Raw genomic sequence first — 22,238 nt, 5'->3', positions numbered from 1 at the left:
AGTAACATCATAAGAGTAGTGAGAAGTGTATGTGCAGGATGAATAGTATGAAGAGCAGTAGAATACGGCTATGTATAAGTGTAGTTACAGTATGTACATTTGTAAATAAATAAATAACTTACTTACTTTACTTTATTACGTGAGCGTCTTTGTCACCCTGAACTTCCAATCTGTGCTATGTGTGACGTCTTTTGCTTATGCAGGTTACCTTGTTCATAGACAGACAGCCGGAAAGACTCAGTCACAGTGATTCCTGCCTTTATAGTATGACGTTTACTCTGTCTCCACAGGACTCCCGGCTGAAGAAAAACACAACTCAAAAGGTAAATAGAGAATAAAAAGAATAATAAAGGAATCATTCAAGCAAAAACAGCAGTCAAGTTTTAGTTTTATCTTTTCTTAATTCATTTCACTTATTTCACTGATTACCTTCTTGTTTTGTTCAGTCTGTCAGGTTGGTGGAAGGAGGCAGTCGGAGACCAGTGGGTGACATTTTCTATGAGTGGACCCTGAAGGAAGCAGCTGTTGCCTGTTCACAGCTGGACTGTGGCGCTCCTGTTTCTGTAGGACATACAGTGTACTCCTCAGACATATCTGTGTGGTGGATCAGGCCTGACTGTGTTCAGCCTGGATCTGCTTTGAGGGATTGTGCAAAATCAGATTCCTCTACCGCCATCCTGTTTCTCAGATGCCCATCAATGATATCAATTATGACATAATCTATGACAGTTTTGTAGCCCAGGTTGACACACATCCAGCAGCCGTGACAGAGTCTGATGAGCTGCTGCCTTAGTAAATCAGAAGTGTTATTGTTTAAAAACATGTTGAAGGTACTCAAAAATGGACAATTGGTGTATTAAATAGTAACATTGCTGCATTCTGTGGTGTTATACAGATGTCTTCTGTTGTTAATGATGAACTCATGTTGGAATTGTGCGAACTGTGTGAGTCCAGTTTGAATCACTGAATTGTTGTTTCACATTCACAACATTGTTTTATTTTGTGTCCGGTGTCTCTATTTTATCTTCTATCATCTCTCCAGACTCTGTCAGGCTGGTGGATGGGATCAGTCTGTGCTCAGGCAGACTGGAGGTGAAGAAGAACCAGTCTAACCAGAGGTGGTCCTCAGTGTGTGAAGCTGACTTTGACCTGCAGGACGCAGATGTGGTCTGTAGGGAGATTGGCTGTGGGGCTCCTTTAGTCCTCCAGGGGGTGCTCTATGGACAGGTGGAGGCTCCATGGTGGACCAAAGAGTTCCAGTGTGGAGGCAACGAGTCTGCTCTCCTGGACTGTAGAAGCTCAGGCTCAGATAGAAACACCTGCAGACCGGGAAAAGCTGTTGAACTCACCTGCTCAGGTAGAAGAGGAGCTGCAGCTTTGATTTGGGTGATTTCTGTTCTAATGAAACTCACTTTATTCTTTTACTGATGACTCTCTTGTTTCTGTTCAGAGTCTGTCAGGTTGGAGGGAGGAGAGAGTCGCTGTGCAGGAACACTGGAGGTGAAACATCAGGAAGACTGGGGACCAGTGAGTGACTCTGACTGGACCCTGAAGGAAGCAGCTGTTGCCTGTTCACAGCTGGACTGTGGCTCTGCTGTTTCTGTAGGACAGAGAGAGGTGTCCTCAGACATACCTGTGTGGAGGATCAAGTCCGACTGTGTTCAGTCTGGATCTGCTCTGAGGGAATGTGCAATATCATGGTACTCTTCCTCCATCCTGAATCTGAGCTGCTCAGGTAAGCCCATCAGTGACATTATATATGACATCATGTCATGATGTATTCAAACCCGTGATATCACATCCTTTTTCAGGGGCCATTTTGTTGGCTGAATGTAACATTTCATCATTTCTGTATATACAGACCTGCTGCTTCAGCCCAACATCTCTGTGTCCTACTCCATGGATGGGGTCTCCGAGGCCCAGCAGGAAGGGTTTCAGGTGTCCAAGGACTCCGACTTTACCATCAGCTGCTCCATCCAGCCCCAGTATCCACAAGGCTCCTTCCAGCTCACCTTCACCTCCTCCAACTCAGCACACAACTACACCCAGTCAGCTGTCAATCACTCTGCCCACTTCCTGTTTCCTGCTGCAAAGCCCACCCACCAAGGAAGCTACCACTGTGTTTATCACATCTATGTTTTTTCTCATAACTTCTCCTCTAAGAGTCGTCTGCTCTTTCTCACTGTCTCAGGTGGGCTGACTGTTTACAGGTTTGGTAAAGATGATTGGTTCAAACTGAGTAAAAATGATCAACTGACAATAGCGTCAATGCATGTTGTTGTTTCTGCAATTACATTGTGACGACTCTAGTCATTGTTCCAGATTTCGGCTCACTACAGTTTGTTTATTTGGAGCTGTTGGACTCATGATGTTTTGTGATGTGATGACTGTCCATGATGTGTTTCATCAGATCCGACACCTTTTATCATCAGAGTGGTCGTTCTGCTGCTGACTCTGCTGTTAGCTGCCCTTTACTTCTACTGTAAGGTACTGACACTTGTCTGTCGTTTAGACTACTGACTAAAATGAAGCACTCATTGTTTATTAAACTGAAAAGAGGAGTGATGCAGGAAGTCATATTTTTGTTTTGCTGTCATGTCTCTCCAGGCCAGCAGTGGGAAGATGTCGGGCAGACAGGAGAACATTAAACTGGATGATTATAACCTGGGTGTTTCTGAAGCTAAAGACGAAGAAGCTTAGGGAGCAGCGTAGCACCTCATTTTATACCATAAACTGAAAAAATAATGGACGTAGCATTGGTGGATTCACCCTTTGGTTTGTGGACTGCCATTCTGAAGCCGGGAGTTTGCATTTTGGACGTCGCCATCTTGGTATTTTGGAGCCAGAAGTGACCATATTTAGACAAAAGGAAGGAGCTGGGGAGGATGACGCGATTAAGCCAGTGTTTCTGTGGTATCAATGGCGCTGCGCTTACTGTAGCTAAACGCTTAAGAGGGAAATGACACGAGTCATCCAGCTGAGTTTTACTGGCGGGTAAACGCGGACCTCCGTGTACTGGTGCCGTTCATCAGCGTGTACGGCAGTACACAGAGCTGGTTGAAAATCATCAGACTTTCTATTAGGTAACAAGCTAATGCTAGCGCTAGCTTTTTTGGCAGAACGCTAAAAAAGACATTTTAAGCCAACCAAACTTCCAATTAACTTTGATGAAGTGAAAACACACAGTGAGAGGGTCATGTAAAGGCATTGGCACAAACATGGGCAACACCCAAAAACAACTGCTCGTTGGACAATTCACGCCTCGCCGTCAACCATTAATACCTGACAATGGACACCTCGTCAGGCATTACCCCCTTACATATTGTACATCTAATAAGGAATGTGTTAATAAACCTTAAAATGTCTGTTTTTCTACCTTCATTCCAGCATGTTTTCTACATAGACGTGTAAGTCATATAACCTTTTGTTAAATCCAAATGACCCCTTTAAATTAAAAACCTACTTTCAGAAAGCCATTTATAAGTTGACAACGACAACCGTTGTTTTTTATACATCATTTTAATGCATCACTTTAGTATTTGTGGTGTATTCATTCATTTAACGGTTCAGCAGGAATAAAACACACATCTAATACACAATGAGTTGTTGTAAAACACGTTTGTACACATTTTTCACTGGTGAATAGTTCCAACAAAAATTCAAAAAAATAAAGATTTTTATTTTGTTGGCAAAACGAAGTATGTTTCATTTCTGCAGATAGAGACTTAACAGCAGTCTTCATCAGATAAACACATTAAAGATTTTTTACACAATTGGGTTACGCAGCTGCACAAACAGTTTAATACCTGGAAGCTGGTTGACTTATTTCTCAGTACTTCATTAAACCGGCACAGAAATTCTGCTGAGAAAAATCACCATACAACCATGAAATTAAAATCCAATTGAGATAATATTTTGACACCGACAGTCGTATCATCTGTGTTTGTTCTCAGCTGAAAATCTTCTGAAACTTTGGTTTGAGCATCTCCAGCTCACTGTTGTTCTGCATCTTATGCGGCAGGCTGCTCACCTTCATGATCACCTCGTGACTTTCGTCAAACAACTTTTCACCGAGTGCCTTTTTCACTCGCTCTCTCCAGCTGATCAGCTTCGGACGGCCTTCAAACACATCCAGGCCGGTTGCAACAGGCTGCAAAACACACAGCAAACACAACCTCAATACACACATTTTTCAAATGACGTTACAATTACATGTACATAAAATGTCTAAACCACAGTTCTGTCAATCTTGGGGTCAGGATCTGAACATGCAGACAGGGTCTTCAGAACGTTCTAATACCAATAAATCTTTTTTGGGCTGTACCTATCGTATCAAATCCCTAATTTTCCCATAATCTATTATGAAAACTATTTTAGTTATTTTGGTTAAAGGAGTTCTTCAGCTATTTAGTTCTGCACTTCCATAAAGTTGGGGGACTCACAAGAGACAGATTAAAACAAGAATGAAAGATGATTAATGGCATAATAATAGATATTATAATACATTTTATACATATTATTTATGTAGCACTTTTGTGAAAAAGGGCTTTACAGTTTGACAAATCATAAGATAAAAAAACACAATAGATAAAACTAAGTAAATCAATAAAAAGCTATTTTAAAAAGGTCGGTTTCTCAAAGTATTTTAAAACAAGTTACAGTTTGCCGCCTTAATCTCATCAGGTAAGTCCTTCCCTGATTCTTCACACCCCTATCACGTGACCCTTTAGTTAATTCAACATAAATAACAAAGCCGTTTCATGCCTTGTTGTAGATGCTAGCAGCTGTTGCACATTTAAATTCTACATTCTGGATTCTATATAATGCTACTACTGCTTACATGTGCAATTTGTGAGCAATTTTTCAAGCGATTTGAAACAATTCCCATGCCCACCGGCGTTATCAGCCTTCCAACGTGTTTACATCAGAATGCACGTGTCGTGAATGGTCTCTGATATGCGTTTTAAAGTGTGTTGAATGGACCGAGGTGATATCTGGAATGCTGCTAAAATGCACGTAAGGACAGAGATTGTTTTCTTTTTAAAATGAAAATGAAAAGTGTGGCTGTAGCCTTAGTTCCAGTTAAACCCTGGCGGCTGAGTTTTAAATCCGCTGTAAACAGGACAGAGATAGTTTCAGATCCCAGAGAGCTGCAATAGTCCAGTCAACAGGTAATGAAGGCATAAATAACAATTCAGAGGTTTGGGGTATAGACCAACTGTCTATAATCTTTTAAATGTTTCCAAGACACGGGGAACAGGACGGATCCACAGATTTGATGCATTTCTCTAAACTGAGGCGGCCATAAAGAAGGACACTGACATTGCTACAGTGTGAAGTTAAAGAATAAGACAGTGTATCTAAAGAATTTCAGGATAAGATATTTGCACTGTCAGCACCTGTGATTAATATCTCTTATCACTTTTCCCATCATAATACAACTCAAACTTTAGCAAACTCCTCCAGAACCACAGAAGACATGAAACAAGGTTTAGTACTCCTCATGACTGGTAAACTGAACTTCATGTGTAACATTGGTGCCTTTTAAGGTTAGTCTACATTACATTGGTTACATTACAGTAGCTACATTAAGTTGCAAAAATATATTGTGCATATAGTGATGAAAAAATGACATTTATTCTCAAAAGAAAATACACCATTTGTTGTGAAATCATGATCTAAAAGTCACAGCTGTAGAATTAGTAGCAGCAGTACTAGACTAGAAGTAGACATTTTTGCTTACATGTTCTTAGCAGTAGTAGTAGTTAGAGCTGTCAGTCTTCCTCTATAATACCATTAGAATTTCATTTGTTATTTTTTTTAAATATTCAAATAATATTCGAATATTTAATGCTCATATGCAGCCTGTTAGAAACATGTACTACACTACTCAGGGTTATGCATTGTCAATGCCACTATAAGCATGTGGTTGTTATTACACTTTCTGTCCACTAGAGGGACTTCCAACATCAGCCTGGCCTTGAAGGGGCTCTACGTCATGGCGCATTGCATTTCTGGCACACCACTCTCTGTTTACATTATTTTCCACCACAGGCACACAGCGATAAACATATATCAGCAGAGAACTCTGTAATGAAACATAATCTAACAAGTGTATTGATGCGGCTCTGTTGTAAAGGCTAACGTTGCTCAGTTAGCACAATGACATCATGTTAGAAAGCACAGCCAAAACTATTTGTCATAAACTAAGTAACACTAACAATAGTGTTAGCCACGATGCTAACGGCATTGATAACTAAGCCAAACGGTGCTGTCACTACTATTTTAGTGATTTATAAGCAACCTGTTTCTTGCAGATTGTCACGTTACTGAGAATACAGCCGTTAGAAGGTAATATGTGAAGTCAAAGCTGACTCTGACAGCTGTAGGGCAGCTAACATAATCTTTAGCTGTCTCCATGAAGCTCCCAGCTAAGCTCCTATAACTCACGACGCAGCTAGGAAACCAGAACGAGCTAACTATTGATAACATAAGCATTTTGGCTCGGTGGATGTCGATTTTTAAGTCATGTTAAACTATTTCTCATCCTTCTTCCGATTTCCTGCCGCAACCTGTCACTCCCCCCTATACTAACGTTAGGTGACATGAGAAGAAGGAGATTAGCTAACGATAGCAAACCTATTTATAAAAAAAAAATCACATTTGAATGGTGATTTCAGCATTCGAATAGTATTGATTTTTTTACTATTCGAATTATATTCGACTTTTGGAATTTGTTCCAACAGCCCTAGTAGTAGTAATAGATAATTTAGTAGTAGTATTACCTGCATGATCTCAACTACAGCCACCAGATCAGCCAGAGAGATTTTGTCGCCGATGATGAACGGTTTGTTCTGCAGGAAATAGTCCTCCAGCATTTTGAGCGACTGATTTAGATCCTCGACAGCAGCGTCCATCTTCTCCTTCGGGACCTCAGAGCCCATGATGACAGGAAACAGAGCCTGCAAAGACCAATGAGACTTTGGTAGTACCAGCAGCAGCAATCATTGTAGTGGTAGCAGTTGTTGTTCCCTTAGCTGCACACAATACACAATTTATAATATTCATTAATATTCTGTAAGTGCATTTATAAAAAGTAGTCTCAAATGTTTACCTGTGTACAGTGTTGGTACTTTTCTTAATGTGCTTAAGTAGATTTTAGTCATTGATCTAGAGACGACAATGTCTGACAGTCGTTTGGCCGACATCTCAACATACACGGGATTTGACTTTGTGTTTGGTGCATAGAATAAACATATTAAAAGAAAATAAACAGAGAGCTAGAGCTAATTTGCAAATGTTAGAATGCTAATACCCTAAACTTAGTTTAATAGTGTGGGGAGGAGGAGAGTATCAGTTATTATGTAACTATACATTTCTGTAGCGCTGGGCGATATGGAGAAAATAAAATATCACAAAGGTTTTGACCAAATACCTCAATATCGATAGTGCGGCGATATTGTAGAGTTGACTTGGTGCTTTCACAAAACATTTACACAATGAGATTTTTAATACATAATCATCAGTAATGTGGATATAATGACTAAGTGGGTAAAGGCAACTTAAAGAACAGCTATAACAGTCTGGTAAGTTCAAAAAATTAATCACTTTACTGTAATGTAGCCTTTAACACCAAGAAAAGACAACATTTGTGTCATATATATGTGTGTGTGTGTGTGTGTGTGTGTGTGTGTGTGTATATATATATATATATATATATATATATAGTATAGTATATCTAGCCTCATATTGATACTGATATAATAACGATATATTGCCCAGCCCTAATTTCAGGGGTGTTGAAATGTGTGTAGTGAAGTGGGTCAGGTGAGGATACGTCAGCGGGTTGATCAGGGACTCGTACCCTGAGCAGGAAGACCTTGGACCCGTGAGTTCTCAGGTTCATGTGCTGCCATGACAGGTATTCATTAACACGAGCCCGCTGCTGCAGGTCAGCAGGATACCAGTGATCTGCCACTGACGACGAATGTTTCTGCACCAGGTACTTCAGGATCGCAACGCTGCAACACAGACAGCACTTAATATTATTACTAACCGGGTAACTTAAATACATATTTACTGTTAGTTAGAAAGAACAAGAGATATGAAACAGGACAGGTGCTACCAGAACAGTTTTACTGCTTATTAATGGATTAATCATGGGGTTAAAATGCAGACTATCGACCACAATGTCACAGCTCCCCGATAACATTTCACTGGAATTGTACCTCGTACGATTTCATGGGACAAATTTAACTGATTGATTGATATTTAATAGTCATGGTTAAAGGGGCAGTGTCCAAAATCACTCTAGCACGAGCTCAGTCCCTCACTGTCTCTAACTTTCTGACTATCAGATGTAAGGAAGTCAATCCTCTCCCCACCATTCAGGACCAAGCACCTGTACCTGGGGTGACAAAGCTTTCACCATCGCAGCCCCCTCCCTCTAGAACTCTTTACCCATAAACATCCGTGACTGTACTGATCTGGACACATTCCAATCCCTTCTCGAAACCCATCTCGTTAGAATAGCCTTCAGCCTATATAATATACTATTGGTATCTGGTTTAAAGTGTAACTCTCGCCAAAATGCAATCTAGGGTCTTTTTGTGAATGTACCAGAGTCAAACTTTCGTTTAAAAGCATATTTAGGACGGAATCGCCACTTTTAAGATTTACCATATTTTTGTTTTTCAGTCAAATGGCCTCGACACAACATGAAACTTTGCTCCAAGTATGCTCCACTGTAGCTGTTGTTCTTCCGGTCGCCGTCTATCGAGCCAGTCAAAAATAGTCGAGGGAGGAGAGTAAAGATGGAAAGCTCCAAAAGCTTAGTTCCATATAAATGCACGGCTAATTCGTTGTTTTGTCGTTAGTGAAACACAATAATGACCTTGTAGTTGAAACAGGAGCCTCATATAGGAATGACATTTCCTCCTATGGAGTCCGTTCATTCGCATTCGGAGATCGCCTATTTTTGACTGGGAAAATGTTGGATAGTGTAAACAACAACTGCTAACGTGAGTTACTCAAAACCTTTCTTTTTAGTAAACTCTGGGTACTCAAACAATGTTGTCAATGCTTTCGTTAAGGTGTAGAGCCCCTGGTGATACTTGGAGCAAAGTTTCACGTTGTGTCGAGCCTTCTTAGTGTTTTAAAAATAGCTATTTTGAGGCTAGCATAGTAGTGTCCCTATTACTCCCATTCAAAAGGCCATTTGACCGAAAAACGAAAATACGGTAAATCTTAAAAGTGGCGATTCCGTCCTAAATATGCTTTTAAACGAAAGTTTGACTCTGGTACATTCACAAAAAGACCCTAGGTTGCATTTTGGCAAGAGTTACGCTTTAATTGTGTCATATGTTTTTAATATGCTTGTTTTTGTGTTTTGTGTAGTCTATATCAACGACATTTCATTTCCGAGATTGTTCAGGTGCCGACGGAAATCCTGCCGGATGTCCCTCATTTTGGCTGGATGTCCGTTACCTTCAGCTTTCTTTGTGTTGGCATTTAACTTGGGTAAAACACAGGACTTTCACCCAGGAGAGCAGCGTTCGTGTCCCGCATGTGGCGTGTCCTAAAGCCAACCCTGTTGGTGTTTCCCCAAACCCATTCTTCTTTTCCTAAACCCAACCTGGTTTTCTTTTCCTAATCCCAACCGTTTGTCCATTTCTTGTGTTCCTAAAACCCGCGTGTGACGTAGTCTCGCGATAACACGTAGCCTTGCGATAACACGCCATGTGGCTTTAGAAAGTGCCACGTGGCGTGTATGTTTACGCTGTGACGTTGCAGACTGCCGTCCGCTGTATACAGCGTAGACATACACACAGATAGCTCATAATGTGTACAGATAACACACCACATGGCTTTAGAAAGTTGGCTTGTATGTTTACGCGAAGTCATGATGCCATGTTGGTCTTTGAGTACTTTGAAAAGCGCTATAAAAATAAAATGTATAATTATTATTATTATTATTATTAATCCTAAACCCGAATGATTGTTGTACCTTTCCGTCAGAATGAAGCTTCCGTCCTTCATGACAGGAACCTTCCTCATGAGGCTGACTTTTCCAAACTCATCGCTGTACTGCTGCCCTGAGACGAACAAACACAAATGAGGATCACACGTGTGTTCAAATGAAGACAAACGGTCTGCTCTCAGTTAGTTTGTGTTGCCATGTAAATATAAAAAGAATACATGCACACATAGCACATAACTAAGTTAAAAGAATTGTTCCACCATTTGGAGATAAATAGATGTGCAAACATGAAACCAATTATGGTGTTTTTTAAATCTCTCCCTCCATCTGCTTTCAAATGCTTCTCTTTCCTTTATTTTCTTTCCCCAGCATGTCTCTGTTATACTCAATCACCTCAGGGACGCAGTAATGTTTTGTCTGGATGCTTTGACCTCAGACCTACAATATCCCACCTACTGTTTGCTTGTAAAGTCGGCTATCTAGGAGGGAACGTTAATCTACTTCTCGCTGTCAGCTTTCTGGGTGAAATGTGGAAATGTAAACTGATAGCCCAGAGGAGGAGTTTTTTTTTTAATGTTCATGCTTACAGAATAAGTTCGAGGCCTGAGGGACATTCAACCTTCAACTCTTGCAAAATGTGTTTATAGAGTTACAAACACAAAGAGAAATAATTACAATTATAACTATGCAGAGTTCAGGGGCTGGAGTTTATGCAACCAGTTCAAAGTTTGCAGGCCATTGAACTCAAACAAACTCTGCAAACATCTGGTAACTTTCTGTACATTTCCAAAAGCTCAAAATAAGCCATTTAAGTAAGAATGTGAGCTAAAAGCCTTACTTAAACTTACACAACTCAGATATGCATGCATTCAAAAGATCTCGTCCCCGTGTGTGTCTGTCTCACCTGCAGCGAGCTCCACCAGCTTGAACTCAAAGGGAATCCCGACCACTTTGGCAAACAAGAAGACAGAGCGGCATGGCTGGGAGTGCAGGTCGAGATACAGCTCCATCATGATGCTTCGGTTCCACAGTGTTCCTTCTGTTTTCAGTACTCTCCTGCAGCGCCTGTTATCCTCTGTCTGCCCAGAACTCCGCCTCTCCTTGCTGTGAGGCTCACTGATTTTTAAATGGTGGCGACAGTTCAAAGTAAGCAGGCCGTCGTGGTTGAGCAGTCGGACCTTTGGCCTTGGCCTGGGCCAACATTTTGTAAACACTGTGAAGATTAGCACATGCTTATCTACTTGTCTTATCTGTGGTTCAGAGTTTTCTTTAGAATGATTTTACAGCAGAAGTCAGTCATCGTGAAAAGGTTTGACCTGCCAATGACCACATGATGATGAAGACCCTGTCCTCACATGATTTGCACCAATTTTCACTCTACTATTTACACAAAGTACAATTTCATTTCAACTAGTGTCTAAGAAACTACATTATTTATATTATATCATTACATCATATTTCTAATTCTGATCAATTATCTCACTAATGAAGGCAGGAGTCTGTGAGTCACTGGGTGCTTTTCATACGCTAACTTATGCTTCCTTGCGTCCTCTCTCCTCCTGTGACCCGGAAATGGTTTCCCCTCCTCCATCATGGAGGATCTTCTGATCCCTTAAATGCACTTCGAGGAGACGACGAGAGAGCAGGCTTCTGGAGGAGCAAGGAAACACTGGTGTATCATACGCGGAGGTCTTTTATCATGTGGCGTGACATTTAAATGCCTCACCTCCTTTTTAAAAATCTTTTTATCAAACTGTCAACATACACATCTGAAGAAAACATCAAAATCACGCTACACACGCTACACTACAGATAAAGCATTGAGAACACACAAAAACAGAACAAATTAAATAACTTGTTTATGACTTTTAAATATGCAAGTGTTTGACAATAAGTTGGCTTAAAACAGGGTTCATACGCATTTTAACCAATACTTTTCCATGACTTTTTGGCAAATTTCCATGACTATGTATTCCTGAAAATATCAGTCGACATTATACAATAAGAATACAAATCTGTGTTAAAGTTGTTTACTCTCAGAGGTTTAACAATAAAATGAATGACAATTTATGTGGTTCATAGTGGGATTTGTAATATTGCGCCCCGAATAGAACGTTGAGGTTAAGACAACGTGAAATACATTTATTAATCACATATTATTATGCTGTGTTAAAAAAAAATTCCGTGACTTTTCCAAAACTTTCTGGGTCTTTTTATGTTTCCAAAACCTTTCCAGGCCTGGAATTTGCATTTTTTAAATTCCATAACTTTTCCAGGTTTTTTCAAAACACATGAACCCTGTTAAAACTAGAGATGTTGGCTCCGATACTGCCTAAAACGCTGGTATCGGTATCGGGAAGTACTGGAGTTTATGCACCGATCCGATATCACGTAATAAAGCCCTAAAGAAAATCTACGTTAAAGTAGTTTATTTATGTTCTTTTTCTGTTAGAACTGACTGTCAAACTGCAGAATAAAAGAAAGTTCGGTGGCATTCATTGTTTGTGTTTGTTCATGTTTCACAAAGAGTTTAACCTGAGCCAGACCGACAACAAAGATAGAAATAATATCACATCCATACAGGGATAGTAGTATACAGCTGTTAAAACATAATAAAATATATGACACACTGGTATCGGGTCAGTACTCGGTATCGGCCGATACGCAAGTTCAGGTATCAGAATCGGTATCGGGAAGCAAAAAATGGTATCGGGCCATCTCTAGTTCAAGCTTCTTTACTTTGGAACACTGTAAATGAAATATCTTTAGGTTTTGGACCGTTGGTCAGACAAAACGATTTAAGCACATCAGTTTGGAATCTGGAAACCTCTGGAAACTTAATTTTTCACTATTTTCTGACAGTAATTAGTCAACAAAATAATTATCATAAATATAAAAAAATATTTTTTCAATCTGTAAATACTCAAAACAGTAATAATCTACAAGTCTACACAAACAGATCAGCGGTCAGAACAGAAGCAGGACTAAAGTGACTAAAACCTTTATTCTGAAATGGGCCGGTGGGATGAACAACATTGATCTTCCCTACTGTGGACTGGATTCAGTTCAGCAATCTGCAGAGACTCCGGCTTCTGGATCAGCCTGCTGAGGAGCACACGACAGAGCTGGGTGTCTTCTGACTGCAGAGTTTCCTGAAGACGGACAGATCCTTTATTTTATTTTTTTTCAAAACTATGTTTTTGAACAAAATACGCTGAGAACACAACACTTATTACCTCAGTTATCTATTATTTATTAATATAAATGGTGCAATATACAAAACTTTTTCACTCTTGACTTTTTTAACATGCATTTGTTGTTGAAAACAGTTGCCTGCTGCGGCTGAAAATTGACGCTTGGTTGTATATGAATATTTAGTTGAGACCAGTTAATAGCTAATTAGATTCTGGTGGGAATCAAGCCTCAGATCCAGCTCACTGTGCAGCTGTTAGGAAACAGCTGCAGTGTGTTCTGGGTTTTTCTTATCAGGAAATCAGCAGCAGTGTTCACACCACTGCTATAAAAGACACAGTCCAGTGGAGAGGGATTCCAGTACCTGGCTGGTTTGGGGTCAGTGGTCTGCGGTTTCGGTTCTCAACTGCTCTTCTCAGGTGAGTTGTCGAGGGCGGAGCCTGGTCGCTGGGAGGGGCGGTGCTCTCCAGGATCTCCAGCAGCCTCAGGATCTTCCATTCAGTCTCGGACGGCTTCTCTAACTCCTGCAGAGGACAGACAACACCAGAGCTTCCATAATCAGAAATCATCTCATTGGTCGAGATACTTCTTATCGAGACGTAACAGGCCGTAAGGCTAAAGGCTAATTTTTCAGACCATATTTGTAGGGCTGTCAATCGATTAAAAAATGTAATCTAATTAATTACATACTCTGTGATTAATTAATCGAAATTAATCGCATACATAATTAACGGTGCCTGAACCGATACTTTTTAAGAAAGTAAAAAAAGAAAAGAAAAAAAAAGGGTACTAAACAACAGTTGGTGACATTAAAGAACGGCTTGTTTATTGCTAAGGCCATATGGTCAAAATTAAATGATTTAATAATAATGTATTACAATAACTAATTTCACTAGTAAATTGCTGTTGACGACAAAAACAACCACCAGATGTGAAAAGGACATTTACATTAACTTCAAATGCACCACGAGGCTGTAGTTTACCAGTTTCATTGAACGCACCGTCTGTGTTGTTTCTCCGAAGGCAGCTGCAGATTGTTACATCCCGGTGTTGAATCCTCTACAGTAAAGCACAGTCATACTTTACACCGTTTAGCGTTAGCTGTCAGCATTTTAACCGTGTTTAATCCAGCTACTAGCTAGCGGTAGGCTAACGTTAGCTGCTGTCGAGTATAGTGTTAGCTAGCGTCATGTGCAGCAGTGTTTGTGTTTCAGAGCATCAGAGAGAAGCGCAGACATATCAGTGGCACCAGATTTCAGTAGCCAGGGTTGGCAGGAAGAAGATTTTTACAAGTAAATGTTCCAATTAATGATCCAGGCAGCACATTCTCGTCTCCCTCCTTCATTTTACAGTCCAATGGTGCTAGAACGGCTCCGGGTCAAACGTCAATATGGAATGGATTAATCTGCGTTATTTTTTCTCAGATTAATTAATTGAAATTAACGCGTTATTTTGACAGCCCTACATATTTGACATCTGAGTACAAATTGCTATGTGTTTATATATTACACCTTGGTTACAAAACCAAAGGTTTGCTTTTTTAAGTTTTAAACTTTTTTCAGTATTTAGATATTCTACAGTATCATGTGCTGCTTTATACTTCTACTCCACCACATTTATTTGACAGCTGTAGTTACTTTGCAGATTTAGACAAAACGTTTTACATACAAAATTAGCTCCACAACAAGAAAATAATGCCAACATGTTAATGCATAGGGCAAGTTTCTTTACTTTTGATACCTAAGAAGATTCAGTTTCTCTGGAAGTAAATTTTTTGAATAAAAACATTTACTTGTAATGAAGTGTTTGCCTATCCTAGAAATCTAGACGCACCCTAGCAGCAGCAAATGTAATCTGCAGCCAGGGTCGGCTAGCAACTCTCCGTTGGCTTGCGAGCTGGAAAAACCAAACTCTGGTCAGGCCAATCACATCGTGTATAGAGTCAGTGGGCGGGCTTAACATAATGACGGCAGAGTTGCGATGGTTCTGCGCGAATTCCCTGCTACTTGAAAACAAAGAAGATGGCTGCTGCTGCTGGCGAACAGCGGTCTTTGGAATCGGCTTTGGCCGCGACTGCGGAGACTTGGAATTAAGCTTTTCTTTGAGAAAAGAACAAAGAACGGCACTGAAGTCATTCTTAAAAAAGGAAGATGTGTTCGGAGTTTTGCCGACCAGATACGGCAAAAGTTTAATCTATCAACTAGCGTTGCTCTGGTTGGTTGTAGAACTATCCTATTGCATGCAGAGGGAATGTGAAAGACAACCGTTTATCCCGCCCCTCGGATTGACCCTGCCAATGGTGAGTTCCCATTGTTCCCATGTCAGGCTAGTGTTTGCCATTATTGTAGAGTGTTTGTGACTTGCTAAAGATGCTTAATAAAGGAACTGAATACTTCTTCCACCACTGAGTGAACAGCAGAAGAAGGCTACTGTGACATCTGGCCTTCCTGGATTAAAACCAGCCAAATTGAACCAATAACCAATGTATCCTCTCCCCTCTCTGGAATACAACTGATGATATTTCAGAGCCTAGAGTGTGCAAGATTTAATTTCTAGCTATCAGACACTGCAGCAGGAACTGAATCATCTGTCCAGATGCTCCTGGACGGGACTGTGTGTTTTTACCGTCAGGATGTGACTGAGAGTGATGCCTGCTTCCTGAACGACGTTCTTTATCTGCCTCCTCCTGCTGTTCTCTCTCTGGAGCTCCACCTTCAGCTGATCTACCTCGGCTGTTTTTTGTCGTCTGTCCTTGTCCACTGAGTCCAGGCGCTTACTGTTAGGTGGCGGGGGACGAAGCTTATTGGTGCATGTAGACAAATGTTACACTTTTTGGGCAATGTTAAAATATGATGATAAAAACAGGAAAATGTGAAATAAAACCTTTGTGAAACATTGTTTTATCATGTAACAAAGTTTGAATTACTGTGACCCGTTGTACACTGAGATCACATGTTGTTTGCTAAGGACTGACAAACAAGTCAGCTGGAGATCATATGCTTTGTTTACACTACTTGTGTCTAGGTTGCATTATATATTAAGAAGGAATGTGCTGCACATAGCACTATCAGCCAATGTTTTTTTAAGCCAATCAGGTCTTGTTTTTGGGAAAACTATAAACAAGGCATTTTCTGTCCCTCTGGTCAGAAGATACACTTTTTCCTCCTGAGGTCTGTCTCAGTTTAAGGTTAAAAGTCTGTTATGAACGTTTAACTTTAACTTTCAATCCATCAGTGTTTTTGTGGATTATTTCAGGTGTGTTCGAGTGCTTACAGACAATTTCCTGTCTGAAAACACAACACATACAATAAGTGGCTATTTTAGCAGGGGGGTAAAGCTCAGTGGAGAGCATTTGACTGCAGATCAAGAGGTCTCTGGTTCAAGTCCAGATGCCCCCTGTATCAGATTACTATAAATCTAATTTCATTAGCATGTATTGTCTGTCTATAAATGTGGTCAGCCATTTGTTATTAAAAATGGGGTTTTGTACTTTGAATCTGGAGGGATTATAATGTTCACCAATAACTGTGAATCTGAATCTTAAGATATGGACAGTAGAAAGAGAGTAAACTCTTACCAGAGATCCTCTTTCTTGGCGAGCATGCTCTCGTAGGCGGCATGACGGTCCTTTAGCTCCACCCTCAGCTTCTGGCTCTTCTCCTTCAGCTGCTTTATCTCCTGAAGAAGGGAAGAGGTTAAAGTCCCCCTTCACATAATGTTTTTTATGTTTATGTCCTCTTAAATGTCTGACCTTGACTATACTAATGCCACATTCTATTTACCTCGCAACTCGGTTCTAACGAGGTCAAAGTCGTAAACACGCCCCCTGACCTCGGATTTCCGAGCTCGGAACTCGTACAACCTCGCAGTAGCCCGAGTTCAAAATCCAACATGGCTGCCCCCTGTATCAAAAGCTGCAGTAACATAAAGTTAGAAGCACTTCTGTCTTATTTGTGTCACTAAATCAGTCGTTCACACAGGCATGTCCAACTTCTATCTGTGGACATGTTGTTACGCTGTTTGCATGCACAAAAAACGGCGTAATGCGTTGTTATCAACTGGTATTGCTAACAATAGCTAACCGGGCTAGAGCTAATGAAAACAATGAAAATCTGACTTTCAAATAGAACGCATTCAACTCGGGTATGACGTCATTCCCGGCTCCGGCTTCCGAGTTCCGAGGTAAATAGAACGCGGCATTACTTATCTGTGCAAAGTTTGTCACTAGAGAGGTGTTTTCAAGTCCCTCTACTAAAGGGGGGGATGTCTGTGCACGTCCCTGAAATTTGAGATTCAAACATATCCTGGGCAAGCTTGCTCACGTATGTCACTAATCCGTAAACCAAACGCTGTCTAATACGCAAAAGCCAACAAAGAAAGCTTGAAACCTCCACCCGGAGCAGACTGTCCGTACAGAGAGCGAAAACATAATGACATAACATAAAGCATAAAAGATGACATAAAGCAATACAAGATGCTAAAAAAAAAAAAGTTTGAAAGAAAAAGCATCAAAGCCTCTTCTCTGACTGAAGGCTTCTATCAGTTTGTCACGTGTTCTTTGCTCAGCTGCTGCATGTCAAACTGGTGTGAACAAGTGATAAGCCTATTCTCCCATATATCCTAGAGTAGTGCTTGAATGTACATTTACAGTGGGGGGTATAGCTCAGTGGTAGAGCATTTGACTGCAGATCAAGAGGTCTCCGGTTCAAATCCGGATGCCCCCTGAATTAGCATTTAGAGTTACACCATCAAAAACAGTCCTCTTACGTCTTTGTAGGTGATACTCTCCTGGGTAATCTTTATGAGCGCTTTCTTCATTTGCTCTCTCTCAAAGCAAAGATCCCTCTCTTTGTCTTGCAAGACGTCTTTCTCCTTTGGCAGGACCAAGTTTTCGTTCAGCAAGACCTGGAGCTGCTGCAGCCGCTCGCTGTGAAGAGCTCTCTCCTTCCAGAGAATCTTTGAGGCCTTCTTCTCAACGCATCGGTCCACAGCCTGCTGCCCCTCCACGATAATCCTGTTGTTGCAGGACAGGGGAAACATTTACTGATGAACATTTTTGAAGCAACAATCAAACATCAGCATGGAAAAGGTCCCCTGCGGATGTAACACAAACTGTCAGTTTAACTTTACTTTTCCCTCTCCAACTCTAGTTCGTTCATCAGGCTGTCGATGGCAGCTGTGTGCTCTTCTCTCTGACCCAACAGCTGCTTCTTCATAGACTCTATGTTGGACTGATTCTGCATCAGCTGCTTCAGCTGCTCCTCCAGCTCCTGCTGCTCCTCAAACTTTTTCACTGAGGGGAAGAAAGGAGAGGATGCTTCTGCTTTTTTCCAGAGACAATCTGACAATTACACTTTTAGCAGCAATTTCAAGCATACTGAACCCATTAAGGACTTTTCACACGGGGAGCGACACTTCGCCTGCGTAGTCGCGCGGATCTGCTGGGTCTCACTGCGCTCCTCATGTGAAGGACAACACTCCGCGATTAAACGCCAGGCGATCAACGTGGGGTAACCACGGACTGCTATTGTTGATAGCTAAAGTTAGCTAAATTAGCATGGTCATAATTACAGATGTTACCTGATAAATCCAGTCTTGTGCCGATGCTCCTGATAACTGTTTAGAAAAGTTTTATATTTTAGGGGACTCACAAACACAAGAATCAGTCTCTTGTTCATTGATTTGCACGGCGTGTCGCTCACGTAGGGAAAAGTTCAAGACAATCCGCCTCTTGCAGCGGCCGGGCGTGACGAGCATGAACGCGACAGTTTCATGGGATTGAGCCCGCTTGTCGCATCGCCTGTCAAACTGCCCTCGCCTCACTATCTGCCAACTCGCCTCTCATTGAAAATTAATTACGAGGCACGACAATCGCTTCCCGTGTGAAAAGCCCTTTACACTAGGGGTGAAAAAAATTTATTGTATTTTACAAAATATTCAGTTTTCCATCAAAACAGATCAAAAGCAGGAGATGCAGAAAACCCATGTTATGTACTTCTTTACAAATGAAAAAAATGTCAGACTGACTGACTGACATGTGATGTGCATTCTTCTTAGAAAACAATTACTTTTTTAGAAATGTCTCATGATATATTGTCTCTAGAAGTGTATTATTCAACTTTTGTTTTTGTTAAAGAAAGATAAGAAAATCGCAATACTTTCGAATCGCAATACTTAGATTTGCAATAAATGAAAAATCGCAAAACAAATCGAATCGGCACCCATGTATCGTGAAAGAATCAAATCGGGACAAAAGCATATCGTCCCAGCCCTACTTTACACCAAGAATCTACTGTAGTCTGAGTACATACAATTATTACAACTACAACTATTAGATCTGAGAAACGTCTCTTAGTCTGTTTCCATGATTTTATATTCATTCGGCTTAGGTGCTGCCCAAAACGTTTTAGGTGCTGCACCTAAACCTTATAACGGCAGGGAAAAAGCTGCTGTGTGACAAACATTTGTACTGCCTCACCCATCGTCCTGCTTACTGAGTAAAGTCCGTTGACCCGGTCCTGCAGCTCCTTCTTCTGCTTGCTGTGCTGCAGCTGCAGTTCTTCTCTGTCCTGTTGGTCCCCCTGCTGCTGACTCTTCAGCTGCTCAGCCAGCTCTTCAACCCTCTTCTGTTTTACAGTCGCAGAGCGTTTCAGGGACTCAGTGGTGTCTTTCTTGTCCTTCTCCAGCGTGCTGTACTGAGTGGCCAGGTCCTTATTCTGTTTCTCCAGCTCGTCATATTTAAGATGACATCTGCAGGTTGAAGATATATTATTGCAGGGTTTTCCCTACCATTATAAGACTTAGGTGCAGCACCTAAGCCATTTTTGGCAGCACCTAAGCCGAATAAAATCAATATGAGAAACATGAACAGTGTCTTTATAATCTATCTTTTCAATAAACTGTCTGTACACTTACAATGTTCTCAATGCTTCGGTTAACATTTAGGGACCCTCATTATGCTACCGTTGAAGTGTGGTGATATTTTGAGCCATTTTAGTGGTATTAAATAGCGATTTGTTTTTACTTTCCCTGTGCCCCGAATACTAGCGTTGTAAGCTAACCAGCGGTCCGCGCTAGCTTGTTTTCAAGCTACAAACACATTCGATTAGCATGAAAACATGTCCCAGAGAGCGACAGAGTGGGTACACATCTGTTAATAACCCCTAGGTTCGTTTTGCAACGCAATGAAAAACACACATTGCCTCAGGCTCTGGGAAGTTCTATTCAGCTATTTTCTAACAAAACTGTTGGTTGCAGCCCTAGCTGGAAGAGCACAGCACTTAAAAGTGGCAATCCTTAAGATTTCATTCCTGGTTAATTTAGTATTTGTATTGTGTAAGTAAGTGAAAACAGTGTAACTGTGCTGAGTTTAGCAGTCTGCAGCATAGAAACATAATTAATCTAATTTTATTTAATCTTGTTTCTATGGAGTCTTGTTGTTGATTAATGAGCTTCAGGTTTCCAGAATTGTGTGCATAGTTAAAAAAAACTTTGTGGCCGGGTTGGCGCACATATATTTAGAGGTTTATCCCTGGACGCAGAGGTCAAGGGTTCGACTCCGACCTGTGACGATTTCCAGCATGTTTTCCCCCTCTCTCCCCTTTCTCACCCGTCCTGTCCAAGGGGGAAAAGCCCCCCAAAAAAACTTGAAAACAACATTTCTTCCTGTAGATGTCACCTAGCTAGTTCCCAATACTGCAAGTATATAGCTATATATTATATTAATTCTAGTTTTTATAGCTAGCTATATTATATTTATTATAAGGTATATTTACTAACGTTATAGTATAGTATTTTATTGTATTTACTTTTACAGTACTACACTTAATACAGTATTGCTTTGTGATTTAACATTAAAGCTAATGCAACTAAACTTCCTTCCCAATAGGTAGCTAATCATTTAACGTTAACGTTAGGCAGCTTTATTTTATTTGTATAGCTAGCACATTCAGCAACAGGACGATTTAAAGTGAGTATGTCCAAATTGGGGTAGCTAGTATCTAAATTGGCTAAATTGGTTGTCTCTTTGATTCAATTAACGTTACGTAGCTAAATATGTTAAAATTATAATGTCAGCGTTGGTCAGTCAAGTGTAAAAGATTAAACAAGTGCACATAGCTAGCTAGCTACATTTATACAGCTAGCATTCTTTGATGTAGCTAGCTAGCTATTTCCCCCAGTATTAACGTTAACGTAGCTAACGTTACCTCTCCAACTGCTCCTCCAGATATTGAATTTGAGTCAAATATAACGCCTTCTCCTCCACAGAACCGATTAAATCCGCCATACTTATGTGTTTGTCTTTTTCCTGTATATTTTTCTGGCTGCGGGTTGTTTATCTCCGCTTAAATCTTAATCTTCTAGCTAGCTACTTTTCAAAGAAAGTTCCCCGACGAGAAACCGTTGATACTGAATGCTGCTGCCTTCAGGGACTGCTCGGAAAGTTCTTCAGTTTTCAAAAATAAACTGATCATGACCAAAACTGTCCAGACATACATATAAATAAATAATTTTAACTAATAATAATAATTTTTTATTTTTTATTTGTTTCTATGAATATAATATATTCTAGTTGTTGCTCGGGAATGGTGCCTTTAGGGACTGCTTTTCAAAAATAAACTAATTGTCACAGATTTCAGGTTCAAACTATTACTATTATCCTACTACTATAAGTACTATTACAATTATCGTATTATAAGTGACTTCGTACATGTATCTGTCTTTAGTTTCCTTGTAGTACGTTGTAATTTCTGGTTTTAGAATGTATAAATAGCCTAAACTTTATCATAATTATTTATCTCTTAATGTATAGTTTTTTATTTTGTTATTGAACACTTTTGGCTGCATATTTCTGTGCCTTAGTGAATGCTTTATCTTTAATAGGCTATCTAAGCCAATTTATTATATTAAAGCTGCTGCTCTTTGATAATCTGTATTACATAAACTATAAAGAAAATGTACATTCAACTCAATGAAATGCAAATGCTGGTAAATTACCTGACCTTGGAATGGAGGAATAAAACCCAAACACTGCAGTGGGGATGATATAACAGCAATATCACTATGA

General features: G+C 40.3%; 3 protein-coding genes and 1 non-coding gene across 4 annotated transcripts; 2 read left to right on the top strand and 2 right to left on the bottom strand.

Moving 5' to 3' along the window:
• Window positions 1–266: 266 nt before the first annotated feature.
• Window positions 267–2,700, top strand: LOC144517758 (uncharacterized). The gene is made up of 7 exons (XM_078249878.1): window positions 267–323; window positions 447–522; window positions 1,040–1,357; window positions 1,451–1,735; window positions 1,862–2,191; window positions 2,411–2,487; window positions 2,608–2,700. Exons 1-7 carry the CDS (start codon window positions 267–269, stop codon window positions 2,698–2,700), a joined length of 1,236 nt encoding a protein of 411 aa, XP_078106004.1.
• A 1,249-nt stretch (window positions 2,701–3,949) lies between these two features.
• gstt1a (glutathione S-transferase theta 1a) lies at window positions 3,950–10,992 on the bottom strand. Its single transcript, XM_078249822.1, has 5 exons — window positions 10,884–10,992; window positions 10,007–10,094; window positions 7,865–8,021; window positions 6,786–6,962; window positions 3,950–4,150 (listed from the first exon to the last, which is right to left on the bottom strand). The coding sequence occupies exons 1-5, from the start codon at window positions 10,990–10,992 to the stop codon at window positions 3,950–3,952; spliced, it is 732 nt and encodes a 243-aa protein (XP_078105948.1).
• A 2,053-nt stretch (window positions 10,993–13,045) lies between these two features.
• cfap157 (cilia and flagella associated protein 157) lies at window positions 13,046–21,458 on the bottom strand. Its single transcript, XM_078249820.1, has 8 exons — window positions 21,379–21,458; window positions 19,650–19,921; window positions 18,302–18,464; window positions 17,939–18,185; window positions 16,749–16,849; window positions 15,797–15,947; window positions 13,536–13,695; window positions 13,046–13,131 (listed from the first exon to the last, which is right to left on the bottom strand). Exons 1-8 carry the CDS (start codon window positions 21,456–21,458, stop codon window positions 13,046–13,048), a joined length of 1,260 nt encoding a protein of 419 aa, XP_078105946.1.
• Window positions 17,824–17,895, top strand: trnac-gca (transfer RNA cysteine (anticodon GCA)). The gene has a single exon. It is a non-coding gene; the product is annotated as a tRNA-Cys (tRNA).
• Window positions 21,459–22,238: the final 780 nt, after the last annotated feature.

The sequence above is a fragment of the Sander vitreus genome, chromosome 5 (assembly GCF_031162955.1).
Source record: "Sander vitreus isolate 19-12246 chromosome 5, sanVit1, whole genome shotgun sequence".
Classification (NCBI taxonomy): Eukaryota; Metazoa; Chordata; class Actinopteri; order Perciformes; family Percidae; genus Sander; species Sander vitreus.
Note: the sequence above shows the minus strand (reverse complement) of the source record. Positions and strands in the feature narration are given on the sequence as shown.